Below are 23848 nucleotides of genomic sequence, written 5' to 3' on the forward strand. Positions count from 1 at the left end.
TATAGACTGCATCTGATGGATCTAGGTTTTCACTATTGCATTTTATTTAACCTTGCTTCTCTTTTTATCTTAGTGCATTGTTTTTCCTCTCTTAATAGTTACCTGGTAAGAAAGTCAAGCTGGGATCCAAAGGCATGTGTTGGACTTGAGAGCTAAACACATCTCTTTTGGGCAGCATGATGCACCGGCCTCAGTGCAGCTGCCAATGATGTTTGCTAGGAATAGATTGAAAAGATCAGGACGTGGCATTGCCTTTCCAAGAAAATCTCTAGGAAGCATCCTGGCCAAAAAGAAGGGGAAGAAGCAAAAACCCCCTCAGGCCCTGAGGGAAAAAATGAAGAGGTTATTGCAGGAGCCTCAAGAGGAAAGCTCCGCACACCCAAATACCTGCTCAGAGCATTCCTCAGCTGATTCAGGGTCAACTGTGACAGTTTGTGACATCAGGAATAAGCCCTCAAGCCCTATTGGGGCCCCTCCTCAGGACAGGAGTTTGCTGCCTACTTGCTGTGGGCAAGTGGTCACAGTTAGCAGTGGGAAGGTAGAAATGACCTGCAGTGATTGTTTTGGGCAACACACTAACCCTGGGATAGATGGAGCCCAGTTGGGTAAGAGGCAGCTCAATCCTTCAAAGCCTGACTCTGAGGACCTCTCCACTGCGAGTCCTGCCATTAGCCAGCAGGAACTCCCCGAAAGGGAAAGACACAAACCCTTTCCATCCAGAGGTGACAGCCCTAGACAGCAGCCAGAGCCCTCTGGAGATGTGGTGGACTACATTGTGAAAGAGCTACAAGGGATCAGCCGCCTCCAGTTGGAGATTGCTGAGCTTCAACAGCACCTGAGCCTGGTTAAGGGCTCTGTGGATGAGGTATCTAGCTGTGTGGATTCAGTGCTGAGTGAGATTGAAGGATTGCAGGTGGGTGGCAGTCCTTCTATAGCCAAAGCTTGTGTAACAGGGAAACCCAAGGAGTCCCATGTGGAAAGCCCCAGGGAGGAACCCACCTTGTATTTTTATGGCCTTCCTGAGCAAGATGGGGAAAATACCACAGAGCTTGTGAACAGCTTCCTGGCCAAGCACCTCTGTGTTAATGGCATCCAGTGTAGCAGGTACATCAGGGATGCTTACAGGGCCAATGTGGCTATGGGCAAGGCTCATGATCCTAGACCCATGATTGTCAGGCTTGTACACCCAGAGCAGAGAGACTTCATTTTGCAGAAATCAATCCTCTTACAAAGTGTAGGGGTCCAGATTGCAACACAGGAAGAACCCGACTGGTCAAAGGGCTGGAGCCCTCAGATGGAGTCCATTTCATTGTTGCATCAAGGACTACAGGATCATCGCTGGCGCTCTTTGAGCCTTGATGAAGGGGTTCTGCATGCAGATAAAAGGGACAAGGCACAAAAAACAGATGCCAATTGGGTCAAAGCTCAGAATCAAAGTTGTTATTCCCAGGGCCAGAAGCTTTGTTTTCTACCCAAGGTCACCCTAGCAAAAAGAAACAGTGTGGAGTCTGGGCTTTTGGAAGAAGCTGAGAAAGCGGCCCAAATAGTCTTTTGCAGCCATGGAAACCAGACTGGGCCCCAGAGGGAGGCCCTTTCACCTATTTTGCAGGAAACTAAGGGCTCTCTCTTAGAGTTCATCCCCAAAAAAGAAGATTCCAGGAAGGCACAGGAATTTCCAGAGCAGAATTGTGAGAGACTCTTGCACACAGGATTAAAAGAAGTTGAATGCAGCATTAGGGAGGAAGCCAGCCACTGCCCATCTCCCGAGGGTACCAAAGCAGAGAAAGGCCACCTGTTGGGTTGTGGAACAGGACTTGAGATTCTAAGCCGAGAGCAATTAAATTCCCTTTTAACAGATGAGTCCAGAAGGCTAATGACTCTAAGTCGTGAAGGCATGATGGATGAAGTTACCATAGGACCTGAGGCTTTCAAAGACATGGTTCATATTGACTTAAATGAGGAGGAGGAGACTGCTGTGCAGGTCCTTAGGGATGTTTTGGATAGCTCCACATATGTTCTGGATGCGTCACAGGAAGATGGAGATGGCACAGACGTGAAGTTTTACACAAATAAATTAGGAAAAGCAATTCACCACTTCAAGTCAGCCCTTCAGGGTGTATTTCAGAAGCTGGAGAGCAGTGATTCCTTCAGTCCTGAAGGCCTAGAGAGCAATGAGAGTGGCTCCCAAACTGATGACAGTGATGGGCTACTGCAGATGTTGAGCCCAGGGGGAGACAGAGACTACTTGGTGGAAAGCCCCTCGAGCAGAGGGAGTGAGAGCTTGGCTAGCGATGCTGCAGCCAGTGAATTGGTTGTTTCTAGACATAAAGAACAAGTCAATCTGGACCATAGCAGTCTTTCTCCTGCTTCTAATGACTCTCTGCTCTCTTGTTCATTGCCATGTTCAGATTTGGATGTCTCTTTAGGACAGCTGAAGCCCATGTGCAGCCTTGGGGATGAGACTTGTTCAAGGCCTCAGGAGCCCAAGGATGGGAAGTTGAGCCTAGATCAGGTGTGTGCAGAGACCATATACCTCAACAAGTGCATCAACAACTTCAAAAATGTACTGAGAGAAAAGAGACTGACACAGAAGAGACTTTCACAGGAATTAGTTAAGGAAGCAAACTGTCTTTCAGCTGAAGAAATACATTCAGGTACATTAAATCTATTATGGTTAAGACCTTGGCTTGTTTTGCAGCATTTTCCTTTGGCCAGGACTGGGCATTTGAAAGAGTGTGGGGGTGGGTGGACTTGTCTCAGCCTTGCTGTTCAGATCTCTAACCATCAAAACCCACCTGTGTTCAGAAACCTTCACTAGGTCTGAGGAGAGAGAAGAAAGGGATGCAAAAACAGTAAGAGGAAAAAATACTTGTCTACAGGGAGTTCCCAGTCTAATGGAGACAAGAGTACATATACATGCAAGAATCAGATGGGTCAGGGATAGGGACTAGACCTGTAATTTTATAGGTATAGGGAACTTGCAGGTGGGGAGAACTCAAGTAGGCATCTTATCTTTAGTTATAGTTGCCTAGAGCACTGAGAAATCTTAGTGACTTGCTCAGGCTCACACAAGCCAGGATATGTCATGGGCAGGACTGGAACCCAGATCCTGGCTTGGAGGCAGGTTCTATAGCCACTGTTGGATAGTAGCTTCTCAAGAACCCAAAGATAAATACGAATAAGAGCCAACTACAGAGTTGTTTGGAATTATTGTTAGAACAGGACATCCACAGTATGTGGTTGTAACACAATTTAGCTAAAATGAAGACATGGTTGTGAAATAGGTCTGAAGTCCAGCCTTCCAGCAGTAAAATAGAAAGTCAAGTGTCATTCATAGCCCCTTTTCTCCATTTCTTTCCTATTCTCCTAGTCCCTGACATGATATGGTTTGGGTTTATTAAGTGGTTTAAGAAATTATATGAGGCTTTCTGGCTAGGAAAATGAGGATGAGTGATGTAGAGAAAAGACTTAAAGAGGAGCAATTCAGGAAGAGTATTTTGTCCAGTAATGACAGGACGGAAGCTCCATTTTCCTTTTTGTTTAGAGAGCAACTGCTATACAGAGATCAGGGTAAGTACTTGCTAAATATATTTATTCCATTTGGGGCGTTATACCTAGATTGACAAAGTACCCTTGTTCTGGGCCATCAGCGAGAACACAGAAGTAGCTTTGTGAGTATAACTGCCATCCCAGGCTCAGCCTGCTTGGGAACATAGCTTGGTAGTGTTAAGGGGAATTTTGTTGAGATAATGTTAGAGTGAGTAGAACTGGCTGTTTTTGTTTTGAGGGGGAGGATGCAGTGGAAGGATCACAAGTCTTCACTGAGGAGGTGGGTGCTGTTGTGAAGTGTGACAGTGTTTTTAAGATTATAGTGGGCTGGTGTGAAGAGCTGTGAAAGAAAAAGAAGAGGATGTAGGCCTGGTCCTCAAGGGACTTACAGTCTTCCTGGGAGACAAGACTCACTCACATGAAACAGTAGCGAACCATATCAGTCAGTCAGCATTTATTGAGTGCTTCCTGAGTGCCACGAAATGTGCTAAGATCTGAGGATACAAAAAATGGCAAAAACAATTCCTATTCTCAAGGATCTGTTCTAATAGGAGTTGTAACATACAAACAAATAAGTATACCACCCAATTCAGAGTATGTGGAAGATACAAGGTGATTATGGAAGATGACTCTCCTTATGTGCTAAATTATTTGATACAGATCAAGTCTATGGTTCAGGCTAAATCACTTAACCTCCCTGGGTCTCAGAGTATTTATCTGCCAAATGAGGTTGGGGGGACAGAGATTGGGGTTGTTCCATGTAAATGATCATTAAAGTCCTTTCAAATTTTAAAATTCTCTGATTTGATAACTGTAAACATGGTAGGAGCTTTTAGAAACAGGAGAGCAATGAGGCTTAGAGTAGTGAAAGAAGACTTCTCAGAGAAGAGACCTGAAGAAAGGACAGAATCTGTATAGGAGAAGGCAGAAGTTTTAGGTAAAAGGAACAGTGTGCGTAAAAAAAAAGCATTAATGGCACTCATGGGATGGTGCGCAGACTGACCTTCATAGAACAGAAGGCGAGTGGATTGGTTATTAGGGAGATCTACTGAAAACTCCAGCGGCGCCCTGTTGCCTATAGGTTTAGATGTAACCCTCTGTTTGACACAAATCTCTTCCCAACCTTTTCCCTTCCTACTCTTCCAGTCTTCTTACCCTTGACTCTTCTGGTACTCTACAATTCACCCATCCCTTCTGGTCTCCTCACTGTGCTATACACAGAATATGGTAGCTGTCTTTTTCCTCATATCTTTGCATGGTCCTCTATCACAGGTCTCCTTCAGGACTCAATTCAAGCATCACCTTCTACGTGAAGCCTTCCCTAGTCCTCCCAGTCAATGGATCCTCTCTCCCAAAACCACATTGTATTCATTTTGCATATTTTCTGTATGTATCTATGTGTATCAATTGCTTTCTTCATTAGAATTTTAGCTCCTCAGGATTGGAGAACTATTTATTTTTCTCTGCATCCGTAGCATTTAGCTTATTGCCTGAAACATAGTAAGCACTTAATGTTTGTTAATTGGTTAGGAGGTCAGATTATGAAAGGCCATCACATGAAGAGTTTGAATTGGATCCTACAGGAACCTGGGAGCCATTGGACTCTTTTGAGTAGATCATTTATCTGATGAAAACTATTGTAAACAGATTAATCTGGCAGTGGTCTACATCATGAATCAGAGGAGAAAAGAAAATCAGCTTTGGGCCAGTAGAGTGTGAGATGATGAGGGGCCCAGCCTTAGACAAGTAGTAGTGACAATGGAGATGAGGGAAGGGTTGGGTTAGTGGAAGAGCAACCTGACTGCTTTATAAAATTCTTTAAGTGGGTTCATCATAAAGGCCTAAATTGGTCCTGAAAAAACTGTTCCTGTGGGGTGGGGGTTGGAGTAGAGGAGAATATGTAGAGGATAATAGCAGGAAGAAGAGAACACAGGCTGCCTCTTTCTCACCTCCAGCTGCTTAAGAAACCAAAGATAAGGGAAATGCCCATCATCCTCCCTCCAAAGAAAGATGGAACTGAAGTTCTATTGGAGAGTCAAACGGGGAGAATCACATCTTATGTTTCATCCCAATTACAAACGAACTGCTATGCACAGTGTTGATTTTGGAAAATAAACTTAGGCAAAAATATCAAAACTACCTTCTTTGGCTGATGATTGGACTTTCCAAAGAGTATGACTTTATATATCAGTGATATGCTCCAGGGATGTTTTCTCCATTTCCATAAGGCTACTCATTCTGTAAGGACTGAAGCTTGTCTCACTTTGAGATCAGGGATCCATCCACAAAACTAACTCTGCCCAGATTCTGGCTAGGTAGTACTTTTGACCTGCTCCTTTCTCCCTTTTGTGTGTTGTATATATTTGCCCATGGTGAAGCAGCTGTCCTAGAGGAGAGAGTAGTTTTTATCTCACGAAATGAGGGGGCTTCAAGCCAGAATAGGGATTCGTGACAAACATAATTTCTTCAAACTTGAATTCATGCAAATAGCATATGCTCTACTCCTTTGCTGTCAGCTTTAAGGGAGACAGACCTGTGTACAACCAATGCTCTAGCCTTTTTAATGTACTACCTTGACCATTTTATTCTCCTCTTGCTTCATTGCCTTCAGTGGTTCCTTATCACCCACTGAATAAGTCCAAACTGCTTGACTTTTGACATTCAAGGCCCTTCACAGCCCCAGAAGCAGAGAGGGCAATAGAGAGGGAAGGAAGCTATCCAAATCTTAGACATTCTTCAAGGCCAATCGAGTGTCATCTCTTTCATGAAGTCTTTCTTGACAAATCCCAGCTGCTATTGCCAGATTTATGTTTTGACCTGGAGGCACCTTTTTTAGCTGACTGAATCCCAGAGTACCAACTCCATCCAGACAGCCAGCTGGTTTTGGATGGCACACTGATGTGAGGCAACACTGGGGTGTTAGGCCAAAGTATTCCAAAGGATTGTCTAAATACACTAATTTTAGAGTAAGCAGGTAAGGCAAAGGAAAGGGGGAGGCAGGTACTCTATACATGAATATTCACTAGATATTCCAGCTGGCTCTATATGCATATTTCCTTTCCTTGGATGGAGGCCTAGTCTAACTTGCTCAAATCTCACTAATACGGAACTTAGCACATTCTACCTTGTGTTGTAGCTATGTCTACATTTTATCTCCTCTCCTGAACTGTCACATCTTTTATTATATGTCTTTCTCCCCCTCAGGTGTCTTGCACTTAGTAGGGTTTCAATAAATATTTATTGGATAAGTGAATGAAATAGTGAAAGAAACCTAAATGCCCAACTGGCAGACCTCCTTTTGAGTAAATGGGCAGGACCCTGTGGCAAGACTCCTGGACACTCTTCTGAGATGCAGTGATCCCTAACTTTGGGAAGCGTGGGCACAGGCTCTTCTCACCGTATAGCCTTATTGATCTCTTTTGTACCGGCTGAGAAAATGAGAGAGATTTTGTGGATACATTTAAGATAAATTTAGGGTGAAAGGAGAGGAGAAAGAAGTCAAATGGGCTTTCTGAAGGGGAAACGAAAGGCAATTCTCATTAGGCCCTAGGGAAGAAACATGCAAGAAGCTCTCTTAGTCCAAGAATTTGGTCTAGGGAAAGGTCTCTATGACTGAAAAACAGAACTAACCCTCTGGTCTTTCTGTTGCATCAGGATTCCTTTACCATATTCTTTCTTATATATTCACTAGAGCTGGCAAGCTAGGTAATATGCCCAGGCAATATCTGATCATCCACTTTCACTGGAAGTGGAGTGAGGGGAATTGGGGAAACTTCAGTCACTCACTCTGATGTCTTCAGGTGGCCTCTGGCCTGGTCTTCTGTTGTTCAATGCTTCTGTTGTCCCAGGACAACCATCATAGTGATGTTTCTTGAAGGAATAAATGAGAAAGTAGGACGCCCTTGGCCCTGAATGAAAGTAACTTGTCCTTGGGGTGGAGTTGGCCTGGATACTGCAGAAGAGCCTGCCTTGCTTCAGAGCTCTGAGGCAGGAAGTTTGAGCTTCCCTGGAGGAGTAAGCAAAGCAGGCCCTGTCTTCATCTCTCTCAGAGGAACAGTAGGAAGAGGGAAACAAATAGGCCCTGTGTCCCAAAGTGACACATCAACTCTACCATTAATGCAGCTTCTGAAGTTCCTGCTTTCCCACCAGCTGTTGATCAGAAAGTAGCTATTTTCCCAGGCAAGTTTCACAAGAGAAAATTTAGCTGAGGTGACCACACTCACACCCATGAAGCAATTGGAGGACAATGGTGTGTTGAACTGTGAGAACTGACTGAATGTAAATAGGAGTTCAGAGAAGAGATAGAGCAGTGTGAGCCTGAATAGTTGGGGAAGGCTTCATGGAAGAGATGGGATCTGAACTGGGCCCTAAAGGGAGGGTAGGATTTGGACAAGTTGAAGGAGGCAGGAGTGAGGTGGGACATTCTAGGTCACTGGATGATATGACTATATTATTTGTTGTTTAAATAGGTAGGAGGTACTTTTTTCATAAGAAACTGTCTTGAGTGGTTACTACTACAAACTCAACCCCAGGATCTAGAGCTTCTCAGTTGAGTTGTCAAGATTCCAGCTGGGACATGTGGGTGAGATCCTATGGATGGCTTCTATTTCCTGATGGGTGAAGGATTCAGCTATAGAGTGTATTTGACCTAAATCTAGAATGAGGTTATACGGCCTCTGAAAAAGCTATGATTCTGGTCTGAACACCCTTCTGGGTAGTGTTGGGTCTGTGATCGCCATTCCTCTTATCCCATGAGTATGTCTCTAACTACCTCACTCTAATTGATGGAATGAATACCATGGAGGAGAGAAATGAACACAACATTCCTATCCTTTCATGAGAAGGTCTTTCTCTAACTTTGTCCCTGAGGAGCTGACAGGGGCATGTGATGAATTGAGGGGATCAGGATGGGAGTACATCATTCTAAATCTCCTTTCCCTTCCCCTCCCAGCTCCCCAGAACCCAACTATCTCATCCTTGGGCTTCTTGGAGAGTTGGCAACCAGTTTAACGTCTCACTGATGTGCAGAAATTTGCTCTAATCTCTTTCCTCTCTTTTCCTCTTTTTATCTTCTTTCTTTTCCCCTTACAGAAGGAAGGCAACAAGCTCTTCAGGTCATGTCTCATGGCTCTTTGTTTGTCCCCCAGCTGGGGTGTGCATGCTTTGTGCATGCTTGTGCCTGCAAACACTTTGTGTCCTCTCTCCAAAAGTGGTGTTAATGCATGTTCAGACGCTTTGTGTCCTTCCTGCGTTCAGCATGTTTGGTTTCTGGCAAAAATTCTTGGGTAGCAAATAACAATGTTTGGTGCAGGAGCCACCAGGTCAGAAAGAAAACTTAAGCTTCCATTGACTTGTTTGTTCTATCAGAGGACAGAGGGAGGGAATACACATTTCTATAGGGTCTGCTATATGTGATAGGTCCTTGTGACAAACATCTCATTTGATTCTCACAGTAACCCTGTGAAGCAGATACTGTTATTGTCCCTATTTTACAGTTGAGGAAACTGAGGCAGAGATTAACTGACTTACCCTGGGTCACATATCTAGTAAATGTCTAAGGTTTCATTTGAATTCAGGATCAGCACAGAATCTACCAGTAATCAGAACTGAGGACTTTGAGGGACTACTGTGCTCTTCTACTATTGCTTCTTTTAATTAAAAAAATTGTTATTTTTGTAAACGTAGTTTAAATTTCCTCTGGTATTCTACCCTCCCCCTTCTCAGAGAGCCATCCCAAACAGCAAATACATTTTCCATTACTTCTTTTTGGAAATTCTTCACCTGGTGTTTGTGTATCCTACCTAGAGCCAAGACTGAGGATAGATAGGGCGAACAACTTCCATGGGTGCCCCAGAGAGACATACGTAATCAAGAATGTTTTTAAATATTTATTCTTATAAACACACCCATTTGCAATGCCAGAAAGCTCCACTCTTAATGCTATTTATTTTGTGATAAGTCAAGATGTTTGGATTAATTTTCAAAGCCTCAGCGTAAAGACCACAACACAAATGGGACATAATTATCCGTCACAAGGCACATACTTTCAAACTTTGCCCAAGTTACTCTTAGCCTAACTCTTGAATCCTTCACTTACCTTGAGTGCACTCACAGCCAGAGCTTGGCATCTTTGTGCCTACCTCTCTCCCTCTCCTCACCTTGCCCGTTGGAGTGTTATTTCACATACATTTTAATTGCCAGGAGTTTAAGCCTGAGGGCACCCAAAAGGCTGCATGGATGCTGAAGTTTAGGGCAGGTTGGGCAAGGAGAGAAAGGGAAGGAACCGTAGCCCTGGTACTTTGCTCTGCAGTTGGCTCCCTTAGTACAGTGTTTGCCTTTGGTTTGCTGAAGAGACTTGGAGATTCTGGAACATGTTTTCACCCAGACTAGCAGACTCTAGCAGTTTGAAGTGTTTGTTTTGACTCTTCACATGCTAACTTTCTCCAAGTGCTTTTTTAGCTGTTCCTTTCTTGCTTTCTTTGAAATTCCTTCTTTCAGCATCTCACTTCAGGATTCAGTAGAATCGCCAGAGAGAATGATCCAGGTTTAAAGACTGGTGCCGATCCTCCTTAGAAGCCTTTGATCAATGCCTAAATTGTATATGATGGTATATGATTGTTCTCAACCCCCAGTGTGAGTCCTGGCCAGAGCTCAGAAACCTTTCAGAGTTTGGTACCAGTGAGGCAGGTCCTAGCCAGTGGCTTTGAGAAGGTAGTGAATGAGTTCATGTGCTGAAGGTGGGATATGTTCAAGTTAACACAAGCCACGCCATGGTAGGAGGTTAAGGGGAACCTAAAATAATTCAATGGATATCTGGGCCTTGAGCCTTAGCCCCTGATTGGAGCTTGGCCTTTATAGTTCTGCCTGCTTGCCCTGTCCTTGACAGCCTGAATGCCCTGACCTATTCTGAGACTGTTGATAGATTTTCTTGTGACCTCAAATAACATATCCTTTGGAAAGTTGGGGAGTGGGATGCAAGGAGAGCAGCTGCTCATTCCAACCCTTACCCTCTTGGAGAGGTGGGTTTAGGGCTCTCTACTGAGCTCTCAGTTATGCACCCTCCCCCTCATTATCACCCCTCCTACCCCCATCCCCCATCTTAGGTGGTCCTGGATCCCTGGTGAGCTCTTAGCTGTACATCGCTCCCATCCCCAGGTGGTCCTAGGGCCAGTCCCCTCCCCACTCAGCTGTGTATCCTTCTCCCATCCCAGGTGGTCCCAGGGTCTCCTACCAAGCTCTCAACTGTGCATCTCCTGCCTACCCCCCATCCCTATCCCAAGTGGGTATTTTTTTCTGGAAGTGTTCATATGTGAGCCAGGCAGCTTGGTTTTTCAGGTCATTTTTCCCTTTGACTTTCTCAGTGGCCCCAGTTCCTGATAAAAGGTACAAATGTTAAGAGGGTAGAGAAAACACCAGCTTGGCACTGGAAAATAAATTCCTGCCTTCTGTCCTCCCCAACCTGTTCTTCTAATGAGCACCAGCTCTGGGACCTGCCTTTGCATTGTTCAGGTCTATTTGGGAATCTCTGGTAACAGATCTTCCAGTGAAAAAGAAAGTCATCTGGTGTGGTGGGAGGTGTGTGTGTGTGTGTGTGTGTACGTACTTATGCCTCTGAGCCCCAGCTTAGCCCAGGGAAGCAGATGGATTAGAAACAAGCTGGCTACTGAATGACCAACCCTCAGCAAGGTCATGCCAGTCTCCAGGAGCATGAGGGAGTTTATGGACCAAGACCGGGACTGAGGCAAGAGATAAGGGGTAAGTCCTACTTTCCCTTGAGAAAGGACAGAGAAATACTTCTGAGCCAAGCTCTGGGAAAGTCTGGATGTTCCCATTATCTATTGCTCCGGGCCTGGCCTACAGCAGCAGCATTGGCCTCTAGCCTATGTTTGCAGGAGATAGTGAGATCCCAGTGGTGGCAGCACACATTAGATTGTACCCCCAAAATTGTGAGGAGACATGTTCAGGTTCTCACGTCTTGGCTTTTGTTCCTGGTGGGTTCATTCACCTATATTCTCTTTTCCACTAAATTTAAATGACTTTAGTTCCAAAGCTATAAAACTATAAGTTGTTTTAAATTTGCTGTTTCCTTCCTGGTCCCTGACAGAGTTCATTGGCATTTATCTCCCTTTGGAAGCCAGCTTTGCATATGATTTGAAGATCTGTAGTTAAGTTGCTCTCTATGGTCAAGACCAGCTTCTCCCCCTCCCTTCACCACCATCACCACCATCACCACTACACCACCATGACTGGTTTTCAGCACAGCCATCTGGGCTTTCCCTAGGAGGGTATACCCTCATAGAAGAGGATAGCTGGTCTGAAGGAGGCTAGTGCCCATACTCAGCTCGGCCTTAGGACTGTCAATGATGGTACTTTGTGGCACCTGTTTCAAAGTTAAAACCTCTGCCCCATGGTCTACCTCTCTGTGGCCAAGCACAAAAACTGTCATGGCTTTGGTCCCCACTATAATCTCTAGCTAAGATAATTCATTCAGCAATCATCTATTGAATGCTTACTACATGAGAAGTGCTGTGTTGGAGTCAGGTGAGATACAGAAATGAAAAGGATATGGTCTTACTCTCAGGTAGTTTCCGAAGTATGGAAGAAATCAACCTTTGATCAAAGGAAGGAGCCTTGGTTTGATGTTGGTTGAAGTTAGAATCATTTTGTTTATCTTAGGGTCTTTGTCTTCATGCTGAGATGAGCCTTCATCTATAAATTTTTTCCCTATCTTTGGATGAGAACCACTTAGGGATGTTCTTATCCTAAATAAAGCAAGAATCTTCTGTGAAGTGTGGGGTATAGCAGAGAAGAGTGAAAACATTTTTTTCTGATTATTTTTTCTGAAGAACAGATGCACTGAGCAGACTCTTGAAAATCTCTACTGAAGCATCCAATGGGTAGCTACCCATGGTCCATGTCATTACAACCTGCCTTTCCTGGCATCAGGCAGAGATATTTTGGGGGTGGAGTTGTTATAACCAGGCACACATTGCTAGTGGCTGTGTCTCTGTGTCTGTGTGTCCATATGTTTGTGTGTTGTAAGTTGCATGAACAACATTCTAAGAGAACAGATTCCTGGGTCTCCCTCCACCTGTCCTATTCCCAGCCTAAGTTATAACTAAAGTTTTGTCCTTCTTATGATCTAACTTGACTTTTTTTTTCTTTTCTGAAGGCTCCTGATGATGGTGACCCCTCCAGGCAGCTGTGGCTCCCAGGCGGGTAAGCGCTTCCTGAGATGTTCTTTTCCTAAGATGTTTTTTTTTTTTGCCTATATTTTATATGAGGCAGAAAATAGGGCACTATAGATTGGTTCCCATGACTTTTCTTGATTTCTGACCCCTGGTGTCACAACAGTGAGTAGTACAGCACATTGGAAGAATGGAGAGCCAGGAAAAAAAGTTTCATCTACAAACACTTTCTTTTTGATCACCACTAACAAAAAAAATAGCTTTCAAATCAATGTTACTTAGAACCAAGTCAAAGAGAGGAGAATCTTGGGGCCAAGGCCAGGGGAATCCTAGGGAGAAAAAGGACCTTTGCCTTATGTGGGATTCTTTGCTGGAATAGATCCTTGAACTGGAAGAGACCATGAAAAAATCTGTTCATACACTGACCTTTGAAGCAATTAGATGGTTAAGCCACTAGGTTCATCTCCTCTCTTCCAGAGCATCACCAAGTACAATTCCACTCTCTTCATTGGCTGCCTATCTGCTAATATTTAACTTCCCTCATACCTCTTAATAAATTCTTTCTTTAAAAAAAGGTTTTATTGGTATTTGTTGCATTATAAACGTTTATGGATTACTCTCACTTCACATGAGGTCTCTTGTAACAAAATAAAACAGTTAAATAAAATGAATAATACAGTGACCTCATCTGAAAGTGCATGCAGCATTTCACATCAATAAATCCCCTCTTTTTTTATTTAACAGAAACGCTTCCCATCCCCACCTCACTGAAATAAAAGAAAAATTTCTTGTAGCAAATATGCATAATCAAGCATGACAAATTCAATGACTGCATATGTGTATAAACATGTCCCATTCTGTACCCTATTTGTCATGTCTCTATAATGAGTAGCATATTAGTAATTTCTTCCTTATTTCCCTAAGAACCTTTTTTTTTCCCTTTCAGACAATTTCCTCTTATTCACAACCCAGTGATCACACTTCTCTCATCCAAGTCCTCGACATCCCTAAGAAGGTCACTAAATTCCTTCTTAGTCCTGTCTTCTCTAGGTTACACACTCCAAAGTTGCAGACTTCAACTTGCCTCCCTGAACATATTCCCCATTCTCCTTCTCATCTTTGCCCCCTTTTCACTGACTCTCCTGACACTTACTACCTATTTGACCTTGGGCAAGTCAAAGCCTCCCTGGGCCTCAGTATCTTCAACTGTGAAAATGAGGAGGTCCTATTGAATGGCCTTTAAAGTCCCTTCTGACTCTGGTTCTATGATCTTATTGTCTTTTATAGAGGTGGTCAGGCCTAAAAAATATCACTTAAATCAGGACAAAGAACACATTCAACACAGTCCTTACTCATTCTGTACTTGTTAATGCATCTGAATGTCATATGGTATTATGTCACAGTAGTACTACGGTAGTGTCTTAAACTGTTTGTGGTCAGCTCAGCCCTTTGAAATGTTTTCTGATTTCCTAGTGATTCCATCTGGAATTCCTTGACTCAAGATGGTATGTGTTTAAGCTATTTTCCTATGCAGCTTATTAATATCATATTAAATGTTGGCTAAGGCAGAGCTAACTCCTGCAGCTAGCTGTGTCTGTATCCTTTTACTCAAGCCCAGTTCTTTGGCTTGCCTCTGGTTCCCCAAGAAAACCCTAAAGTTCTGACTTCCTGTGGTAACCACAGATTCCCTCTTTTTCCCCAGTAGCCAACATCATCCCATGACAGTCCTCAAAATGAGAATTCCAAACATGATTTCAACTAGATTCCTGTGAAATTCTCTTGAAATTACATGCATGATCACTTGGAAATTGAACAGAGCAGTAGCTTCAAGAACCAGCGTTGATGGTGGAGTTATCATGTGGCATTCCATACTGAGCCTTGGTCTACCCTTACACCTATATTACCTCTCCTCCTTCCAAGGTCCCAGAGTCCCAATGGAGAGAGCAAGGGACTAGACATGATTTAAAATCTAGTAGTCATTGTTTTACTACCAAGTACTAATAGCAACCTAACTCTGAGGCAATATGGTATAGTGGCTAGAACTCTGGACTTGGAGTCAGGAAGACCTGGGTTCAAAATCCCACCGCAGCTACTCACTATCTTTGTGACCCTACATAAGTCATTTAACCCTTCTGAGCCTTACCTATAAAAGGAAGAAGTTGGAATTAGTATCCTTTCAGTTCGCTCCCTCCTTTTTTCTCTCCTCCCTCCTTCTCTTATTCCCTCTATCTTTCGTTCCTCCTTCCTTCCTTCCCTGTTGTGTCCTTCCATCTCTATCTCCCTTCTCTCCTTTTCTCTTGCCCACCACTCTTCTTGTCCACTAGAATCTGACTCCAATGCTGCCTCAGCCAAGCACAGGCATAGCAGTGAGCCTGCGTTCTTCTGGCTGTGCCAATGGAACCACAAGATCTGGTACACCCCATTAAGCTGGAAAGTCTTCGATCATGTGTCCATTGATGGCGTATGTCTGTTATCTTAGGAGCAGCCTTGCTGAGTTTAAGGTGCCTTACAACTCTAAACTTTAGTTTAGTTGCCTGATAGTGAATTTATAGAGGATTTCTAATCTACATCATTGGTGTGTAGAGGAGTGTTTCTGTGCTATCAAAATTACAGTTCCTTGAAACACTGAAACTCTACTGCTCTGTATTGTCCTTTGTTTCATGTGAGTAGATCTATTTCCTAGATGTATTGTATTGTATTGCTCCTTGAGGGAGCTTGTTGAACTGAATATAAGAAAATCCCCTGTTTCTCTATCCCCACAGTTTGTTCCCAGCCTATCCCTAGTACTGTCCCCAATGCCTAGCCTCCATGTGTATAGTAGTGACTCTTCAGGAGTTATGAGCCTGCAAAGTTGAAATAAGACTGTATCACAAGTCCCATAGAAAGCTATATGCAAAGTGCTGAGGATATTAGAATACCGTGTTGGACAGTGATTTCGGTCTGTGCATGCCAAGACTCTGTTTCCTACATATAAGCTGCCCACTCCCTTGGTTGCCTTTCCTGGTTCTCTTGATTTAGAAATGTTCCCCAGGAGGACAAGCGTGATGATTGTCTTTTTTCTTCTAGCTGTTGGGAATGTAAGGAGGGAGTTGAGTCATATTATAAAATTCTTAAGGACTCATCTCCTAAAACTGTCCAAATCATACCTTTTCTTAAGCAGGAATTGCAGTTGGGGGCCAGTGCCTGTGACCCAACCCTAAGAGTTGACTATGGAGTTTTACAGTTTGAAATTGTGGCTTCCAGGAGTTTATTCCTTCTGTGAGTCTTTCACTAGCCAGAAGCCATAGATTCAAGAACTACCCACTTGATGATCAATAGATTTACTCAGAGTCCATCCGTGTGTCAACCGTGTCCACCATACTAGGTTTGGTGGAGAATTTTAAGAAAAGGAGAAAAGATGGTCCTTGCCTCATGGCTCTCACAGTCAAATTGAAAAGAGACTTGTGCATGCAGCAAGTAGTAAACATAGCCTACAAGAAAGGAAACTATTCAGCATAATATTCAGAATCAGATTCCTAACAGTCATCTGTTCATGCCACATCTGAAATGTGCTGCCTGGGGAGACACTGAGCTTCCCATTGTCGGAGATGTAGAGCCTGAGGCTGAATGACCACCTGCCAGGCATGCTGACTCCTACATGAGCTGGGAAGTTGTCCTGAAGGACCTCTGTGGTTTCTTTCACCCCTGAGGATCTGTGCTTTTATCTCCTTTTGCCAGCTCTACTGAAGGCCTTTGGGCAGTGGAGAAAATGACAACAATACAACAAACCAAACGAGGTAAATGGAGTGGAGCTTCCTCACATCAGGGGAATATTAGTTCTGAATTTCCCTCTCCCTTTCTGTCTCTTCTCCTAGGTCGGCTGGTGGGCTCTATGGCATTGACAGCATGCCAGACCTGCGCAAAAAGAAGCCACTTCCCCTTGTCAGTGACTTGGTAAGAGTTGTTCACACCTGCTCTCAGAAACAGACCAAGATACAAGGGATCTCTCATTGAAGAATCTGACATGTGTTGGTCACTTGGTCTCACTTTTTATGATGACTGAGTTCCCAGCAATGGCCTGATGACAATTTGCTAATGACTCTTTTGAACATATACTAAATAGCTCTCGTGGAAGAGACTGGCCTAGTTGGTGCTTGACCCTTCCCAAAAACATGTTTTGAGAAGAAACCTCAGTACATGGCCTCAGTGGGGCCCAAGTCTTTCTGGGAACACATGTGGAATGGGATCCTAGCCCATCAATGGGGCAAATCTGGGAAATGAATCTTCAGTGACCCTGTTTTTTTCTGGAAGCACATAACTGGCCTCAGAGGAGCCCTTTGCCTAACCTCTATGTATACCCAGGAATTGTACTCTCAGCTGTCCTCCCTGGTCAGGATCTATCATTGGGATACATTTGGGCTGAATACTAGGGGATTAGCCTCCACACTTTCTAGGTTTTCTGTAAGACTCCTAGATTATATTGAATTGACATTTGCCCCTTAACTACATACCTAGAGACAGAGTTTGAGGATTTGTGCACTTGAGGGGTTAGTTTCCTACTTGGAGTAGTAAAATTTATCTCACACAATTAGACTTCCTATAAAACATGAGGGTTTCTGAGGGAGTTGGCTCTGAAGCTGAAAGGTCAAAGGATTCCTTCCAGTCTTTCCTATTGCACTAGACAAGGTCAACCCTCTTCTCCCTAGGTCTTCAGGATGAAACCTTTTCCTCTCCCTTCCTTTTCTTTCCTCCCTCCCTTCCTCCCAGTATATACCTCTGACATGCCCTTCAGTCAGGTTTCTGGGGCTAGAGTTTCATTGCCATCTAAGCTTTAATGGTTGGGTGACATGCTTCAAAGTCACACATTGAGTAAGGACACATTCAGACCCAGGTCTTATGCCTCCAACTCCAGATTTCTTTCCACTACATTGTGTTTCCTCTAGAGATATGTGCTATAGAGACTCCGCTATGTCTCCTCCAAGGTCGCATAACAGGTTCTTTCCTACTTTCTGCTAAGAATCAATGAACTCCCCTTCAATTTTTTTTTCTCCTTTCCTCCTCCTTATACCTTTCCTCTTGTAACTTCTTCTTGGGTGCTAGTCCAAATCCTATGACATGGGTGGAGAATTTTGGTCCCTATAGCTGCCCAAGCCAGTAGTATATTTTCCTATTGGACTGAGGGGTTGAGACTTTGTCTGTTTTAAAAGAAGGTAAAACACAACCGTCTCTGTTTTGAAACCACTAAGCTCCTTTTCCAGATGACTTCCTTTCTTCTTTCCTTTCTTTCAGTTACGCCTTCAAGCCTGGTTCTCTTCCTGCTCAGTCAGACACCAACTATCTCTCTCTGGAGAGGGTTTGCCTAAAGGCCCCTTCCTCCATGAAGGGTACTTCTTGCCCTTCTCAGGGATTAGGACTCTGGATTTGTCCCTACTGTGCCTATGCCAAGGATTAAGAGACCTGTAGAGGTCGCTCTGGCCCCTACATTTAGCCTGCAAAATCCTCCTTGGCTCTCCTGTCCCTTATTCTATCTACATGGGCTTTCCTTTCATCCTTTCTGGACCTGGTTTTCTAGGCATAATATTGGACCCTTATCCTGTCTCAGCCAAGAACCTCAGACACTGTGATACCAGCACCTCTAGTCCTTTATGTTACAAAACCCTGTCCTAGCACAGAATACAAGTTCCTGAGGTCTAGGTTTGAGACAGGTTTGTCTGAGAACAGAAGGGGTTTTGGACAGAAGGTCAGTGGCAAACCCTGCTTGGTTTATGGGACATTAATATCCTATTGTTCCTTTCTCTGCTCTCCTCTCAACAGGCAATGGTGAGTGTTCTCAGAGTTCTCTCCCTCCTTAACATCCATAGACCATACCATTGTGTATCCTTTCCCAACTTTTCCTCATTTTAGTTTGATATTATGAAGTGTGCTTGTAGCCACCACTTCACTGACATAAACCAGCCCTTAGCAGGGCAGGTGACTGTCCTTGGGGTAAGGCCTTAGGACTCGCTGGAAGAGCAGCTGGCATTCATTTTTGGTTGCTTTCTTTGCTGCCCATTGGATTTCTGAATGCTGTCATTTTTTCTGGGGGCTTTGGGTCCTAGGGGTTGGTACCCCTAGGTAGGGGTGAGGAGTAAGTAAAACTCCGAAGGGTGATTTTGGAATCACTGTTTTCAGTTATGATCACTACATGTGACTTAGACACATTCAGATACAAGTTTCTGAACCTTAGCTCTTGTCCACAGGCAGCTTTAGCTCTTGTAGCCCTGAAGAGGAAAACATCTTAGAGCAATGGGGGAAAACGAAGCCCTGTAGACTATGTGCCTCTTAATAGTTTGTGGTATTCCCTAAGACACTGAGACAAGGGAAAGCCAGCAGGAAACTTGGCTTGGGGTCCTATTTCACTGGAATTTGGAAGCAGTGAATGACAGAAGCCTGTGTTGGGAACAGAGTTGAAAGGATCCAGGCTGGTAGTCTGGTTCCCTATATCTACCCCAGCCTTTGACATGGTTGATGTGTTGTCTCTTTTCACAGTCCCTGGTCCAGTCCCGGAAGGCAGGAATCACTTCTGCACTGGCCACACGGACCTCCCTCAAAGATGAAGAACTGGTAAGCATTAGTTGACTTTAAGCTACATTTCTGTTCTGGTCTGAGTTTTGGGCTCTGGATTAGACTGGGCCAGGCCAAGCTAAGACCAATGACACTATCACTGGTAGCTCCTTTACCAGGTCTGAAGGGAAAGCCAACTTCTCCTAAGAGTCTTGATTGGTTATTTAAAAAAAAAAATCTTTGCTCTAGGATTTCCCTTCCTAGAGCTAAAGGCAGCCATGATGGGGTATGGCATGATATATGTTTTTCAGAAATCTCACGTGTACAAGAAAACTCTTCAAGCCTTGATCTACCCTATCTCCTGTACCACTCCTCACAACTTTGAGGTGTGGACAGCCACCACACCCACCTACTGCTATGAATGTGAAGGCCTTCTGTGGGGCATTGCCCGGCAGGGCATGCGGTGCACTGAGTGTGGGGTGAAGTGCCATGAGAAGTGCCAGGACCTGCTCAATGCTGACTGCCTACAAAGTGAGTACTGCTGCCTGGGCCCACATGGACTGGGGGTGGGCTGAAGATGGTGAAGGCTCTGGGGAGGCAGCATCCTCCGTAGTGACTGTTCTAGCAATGTGATTTCTCCTTGTACTATTGCCAAGGGGATGCTCTGGCATGGTCCTTCCAGGCCCATTTGAACTGAAGTTCTTGCACCAGGAACTCCTTAGGCAGAGTTTTGGGGGTATTGTTATCTAGTGACTGCTTTTAATACTCTCCCAGGAGTCCCTTGGAAACATCACTGCTGGTCTGCTTGGGTCTTGGGGGTGCAGTTTGTGGTGGGGAGAGGATGGGCAGAGGAATTGTACCTGAGAGATGTGTTCGTACTTCACTGCCATCACTTCCCAAATGGCTTCTGTAAACTCAACCCAGCATAGCCACCAAGGAGGCAGAAGAGTGCCTATGGTAAATAGTGGGCACATGGCTATGGGACTGTCATGATATACCTCCCACAACCCAGGCCCAGGAGCCAGAAAAGGTAGTAGTTACTCTAATTCATCAGTAGGGTCTCCCAGACAGGAAAGCCAGGGGTAGAAATTCTCAAAGAACCAAGGTCAGGAGAAAATGTACTCCTTTGTGCTCCAGACTTCCCAAGTCAGTGACTGGAACTGTAGCTTTGTTAGATATGGGTTTTGGAAAAGTGCTAGAGCTGAGAAATTGGAAAAAGGAAAAGTGGAGAATTCATTTAGAAGGAAATGGTGAAGGAGATGGAGTCTCCTCTCTTGTTCTGTTCTCACTGTGGCTGAGTCTGAGTAAGAGCAGGGTCTGGGTCATTTGGGATTCTTCTGTCCTCACCTTCAAGCCCAACATGAAAGCTGTTTGGAAAAGAGGGAGTTGATTTATTTGAGCTCTCAGATTCTTACAAATTAGGTTGTTCTCCCTTTTCCATAATAAAGATGCCTGAAAATGAAAAAGAATGTTAAGGCACAGAGCCCTCTTGACAGTGTAAATCCCCCAGGCATATTCTGTGGTACTAGAACAGATAAATGTAATGGGGATTAATCAGGAAATCTCAGAGGGGTTGGGCATGGTACCTCATGGAGGTCTTCAAAAAGCTTTTCATCCTCTTGAAGCTTCAGGAAAAGTCAAATCAAATTGGACTGATTGCTACTTTTCAGTTAGCTCAAGGGATTCAGGGCAATGGAACAATTTGTGTGTAAAACATCCTGAACACGATCAAGTGTACAACTTGGGGTTATTTACCATGAAAGTACTACTCCAAAGAGCAGTGCAGTTTCTTAGCTACAGTGTTCCAAGGTCTAAAGACCTGGGTGAAAATTCTCACTCTGCCACTTATTATTCGTGTGACTTTGGGCAAGTCACTTAATTTCTCTGGGTTTCAGTTTCCTCAGTTGTTAAAATGAAAGGATTGGATTTGATAACATTGAAGGTCTATTCCATGTCTAAATCTATAATTCTAAGGATCCTTTGCATTTCCATGTGTTCCTTGCGTGATAAGCACTTGGGAAGAGGTCAAGAGCCTACAGGTTTGTCATCTCTGTTTCCCACGAGTCTGTGTGGGTCTGTGGTTAGGACTATTACTGCCCCAGAGCCCAAACACGGTCTATTCATAGAAGGAAAGGGGTCTTTGTAATGAGGGTAGTGTCACAGATTCAAACCTAGTGTGTCTTACTTCAGCAGCTGAATTCAGTGCCCTATCACCATAGAAAGGGATGCCTGTAGCATGCACAAGAATATATCACACCGTTTTTCCTCTCCCATTGGGCTGCCAGTTTTCTTCATAGCTATTACATAATGTTTCTGAAAGAGAGCGTTGCAAAGTGGAAAGAGCTTTGGATTTGGAGTCAAAGGACCTGTGTTCAAATCCCAGCTCTACTCTTCACTAATGTGACCCTGGATAAGTCGCTTAACCTCTCTGGGGCCTCAATCCGTCTTTTTGTCTCTGATTTGAGGGGTTTGGATTGGATGAACTGAGTTTGATTACAGCTTTAATTCTGTGGTCCTGTAATCATGTTTTCTTTTCTCCATGACCCGTTGTAGAATGGGATCTAATCTTTCAGCTTCTTCCTTGCTTTTTTGTCTCTGATGCAAGCATCAAGTCCCTTGTGAATTTCTAAGGGTTTTTTTTCATTGCTAGTAACACTTAAAACAGGTCGGTGGTAAAAATAACAAGTGTGGAAATTACAAGAAACCTTCAAAGTCTCACAATAAAGTTTATCACTAGTATTCATGGGAGTGTATGTAAAGATAGGCCTGATCTTAGCTCCTCTCTTGGCCTTGTCACTAGCCCACCTTCCTTATTCTTGCTTTGAGAGCAAACAAATATCACCCAACCCTCTACGCATTTTTTATTTTTAAGACCAAATCCCAGTCCCTTTTCCCTTCAAGTAAGGAAGTCTTCATCATAGACTTTCTCCATTTTTTCTTTCTCATACAATTCCTCTAGAATCAAAGAAAAATGTAGATACTGGTGGTATGCTTCTTTAGTTGCCTAAAGTACTCAAATAATATTAACCTTAGAGGAAACTGATGCTCTTTAAGTCTGCATTTTCATACTTCACTTGGATAATTTTCTGAGAAGTGCCCTATGGATGAGGTATGAATGTTGAGGATTTCACTTGTGTTTCTAGGTTATAGACTATTTAAAGTATTAGTTCTTTGAAAAATTCCTCTCCTGCTGCTCACAGAACATAGAAATGTAGCCATGGTGTCATGGAGGGGCAGTGAAACAGCGAAAACAATACTGGGTCTTAAGTCCAAAGAGCCAAGATCCAACCCCAGCTCCTTTACTTACTAGTTACATGGTCTTGAACTATTTGTATGATCTACTTCTCAGTTTTCTCATCTGTAAAATGGGGATAATAATGCATGTACAATCTACTTGGTTGGATTGTTATTGGGAATACACTATGGAAACTTCAAAGCACTCTATAAATACGAGTAGTTGTTGCCATTGTTGTGTAAGAAATGGATGTGCTACTGAAGTTAAAGGGTCCAAAAGTGGTGTGTGAATGAGAAAATCACAAGAAAGCATGGAAGATTCTTTAGGGAGTATATCAGAGGACAGTTTGGCAGAGTTAACCCACCGTGACAGGATGGGGACAAGGTGATTATTACTCTATAAACACTGGCATGAGTGGAACCAAGTTTTAGGTCTAGCATAATGACGTTGGTTTCCAGGCTGCCATAGATGGAGCTGAACCTCAGACCAGACGCCTTTGCAAAGTTAGGGCCAGGCACTATGTCTGAGGTTACCCTTAGGCTAGCTAGCTGTATGATAACATCCCTGTTCTTCTGGCCCCAGGGCTGCATTTCTGCACAGATAGGGCATTTGATGTTTTTCTTTCCTCTGAGGCCTTTTCCTCAGCTTCAGTTTGGGAAAGCAAAAGTTTGGATGGGACCGTAGCTACTTTTGCATTCCCTTTTGGAGGAGCTGGGTTCCTAGCTTCCAATGAAATAGCCCTGGGCAGGACAGCTGGCCTCCTGTGAGATTGGATGTAGGTGAACTTCATCAGTAGGGGGTTCTGAACTGCTGTAGACTGTTAGGATAAGAGATTGTTCCTTTTATCTCATCTGGAAGAGAACATAGGCAGAGATATTTGAGGGAGACAGGTATGTTAGTTTCTCCCATGGGAAACCTAATTCCAGTCTCATACTATGGAGGAATTGTAGGTCCATTTTAGTTCTCAGAGCATCCTGGGAAAGCCTTAGTAGCCTCTCTGTGACTATTGAATGTCTCTGAAATGAAATCCATGTGAGATATGACAGCCAGTACCATTTCTAAGGAAGATGACCTCAAGCTGTATCCTTTTCTTTGTTTATACTGTGTCCCCACAGCTATAGGAGTCCTTCAAATGAAACCCTATACCATGAATGAAGTTGGACACAGGATGTAGGAGTCCTGTAGAAGAGTAGGGAACCCAAACATAAATACTGAAGTACTTGCTGAATGAGGATATCTAGACAGAAAGTATAGTCTGGACTGGCAGCAGATCTTGTTGCCCAGTAGTATTGGGTGCCCCAGTGAGTGGCTAAGCTTCTGAAAGCTGATAGCCCAGGAACATTTGAAGTGATGA

The 23848-nt window shown here is 43.9% G+C and overlaps 1 protein-coding gene across 6 annotated transcripts in view; it reads left to right on the top strand.

Annotated features, from left to right (window-relative positions):
* Positions 1–23848, top strand: part of UNC13B (unc-13 homolog B) — a 344899-nt gene that overhangs the window by 286320 nt on the left and 34731 nt on the right. For all 6 annotated transcript variants that reach the window (XM_072606704.1, XM_072606660.1, XM_072606674.1 and 3 more), the window contains 4 exons: positions 12722–12768; positions 16592–16670; positions 19245–19319; positions 19571–19790. In XM_072606704.1, the coding sequence (XP_072462805.1) occupies positions 12722–12768; positions 16592–16670; positions 19245–19319; positions 19571–19790 (421 nt within the window). The remainder of the gene's footprint in view (positions 1–12721; positions 12769–16591; positions 16671–19244; positions 19320–19570; positions 19791–23848) is intronic.

Source organism: Notamacropus eugenii, chromosome 1 (assembly GCF_028372415.1).
Source record: "Notamacropus eugenii isolate mMacEug1 chromosome 1, mMacEug1.pri_v2, whole genome shotgun sequence".
In the NCBI taxonomy this organism is placed as follows: domain Eukaryota; kingdom Metazoa; phylum Chordata; class Mammalia; order Diprotodontia; family Macropodidae; genus Notamacropus; species Notamacropus eugenii.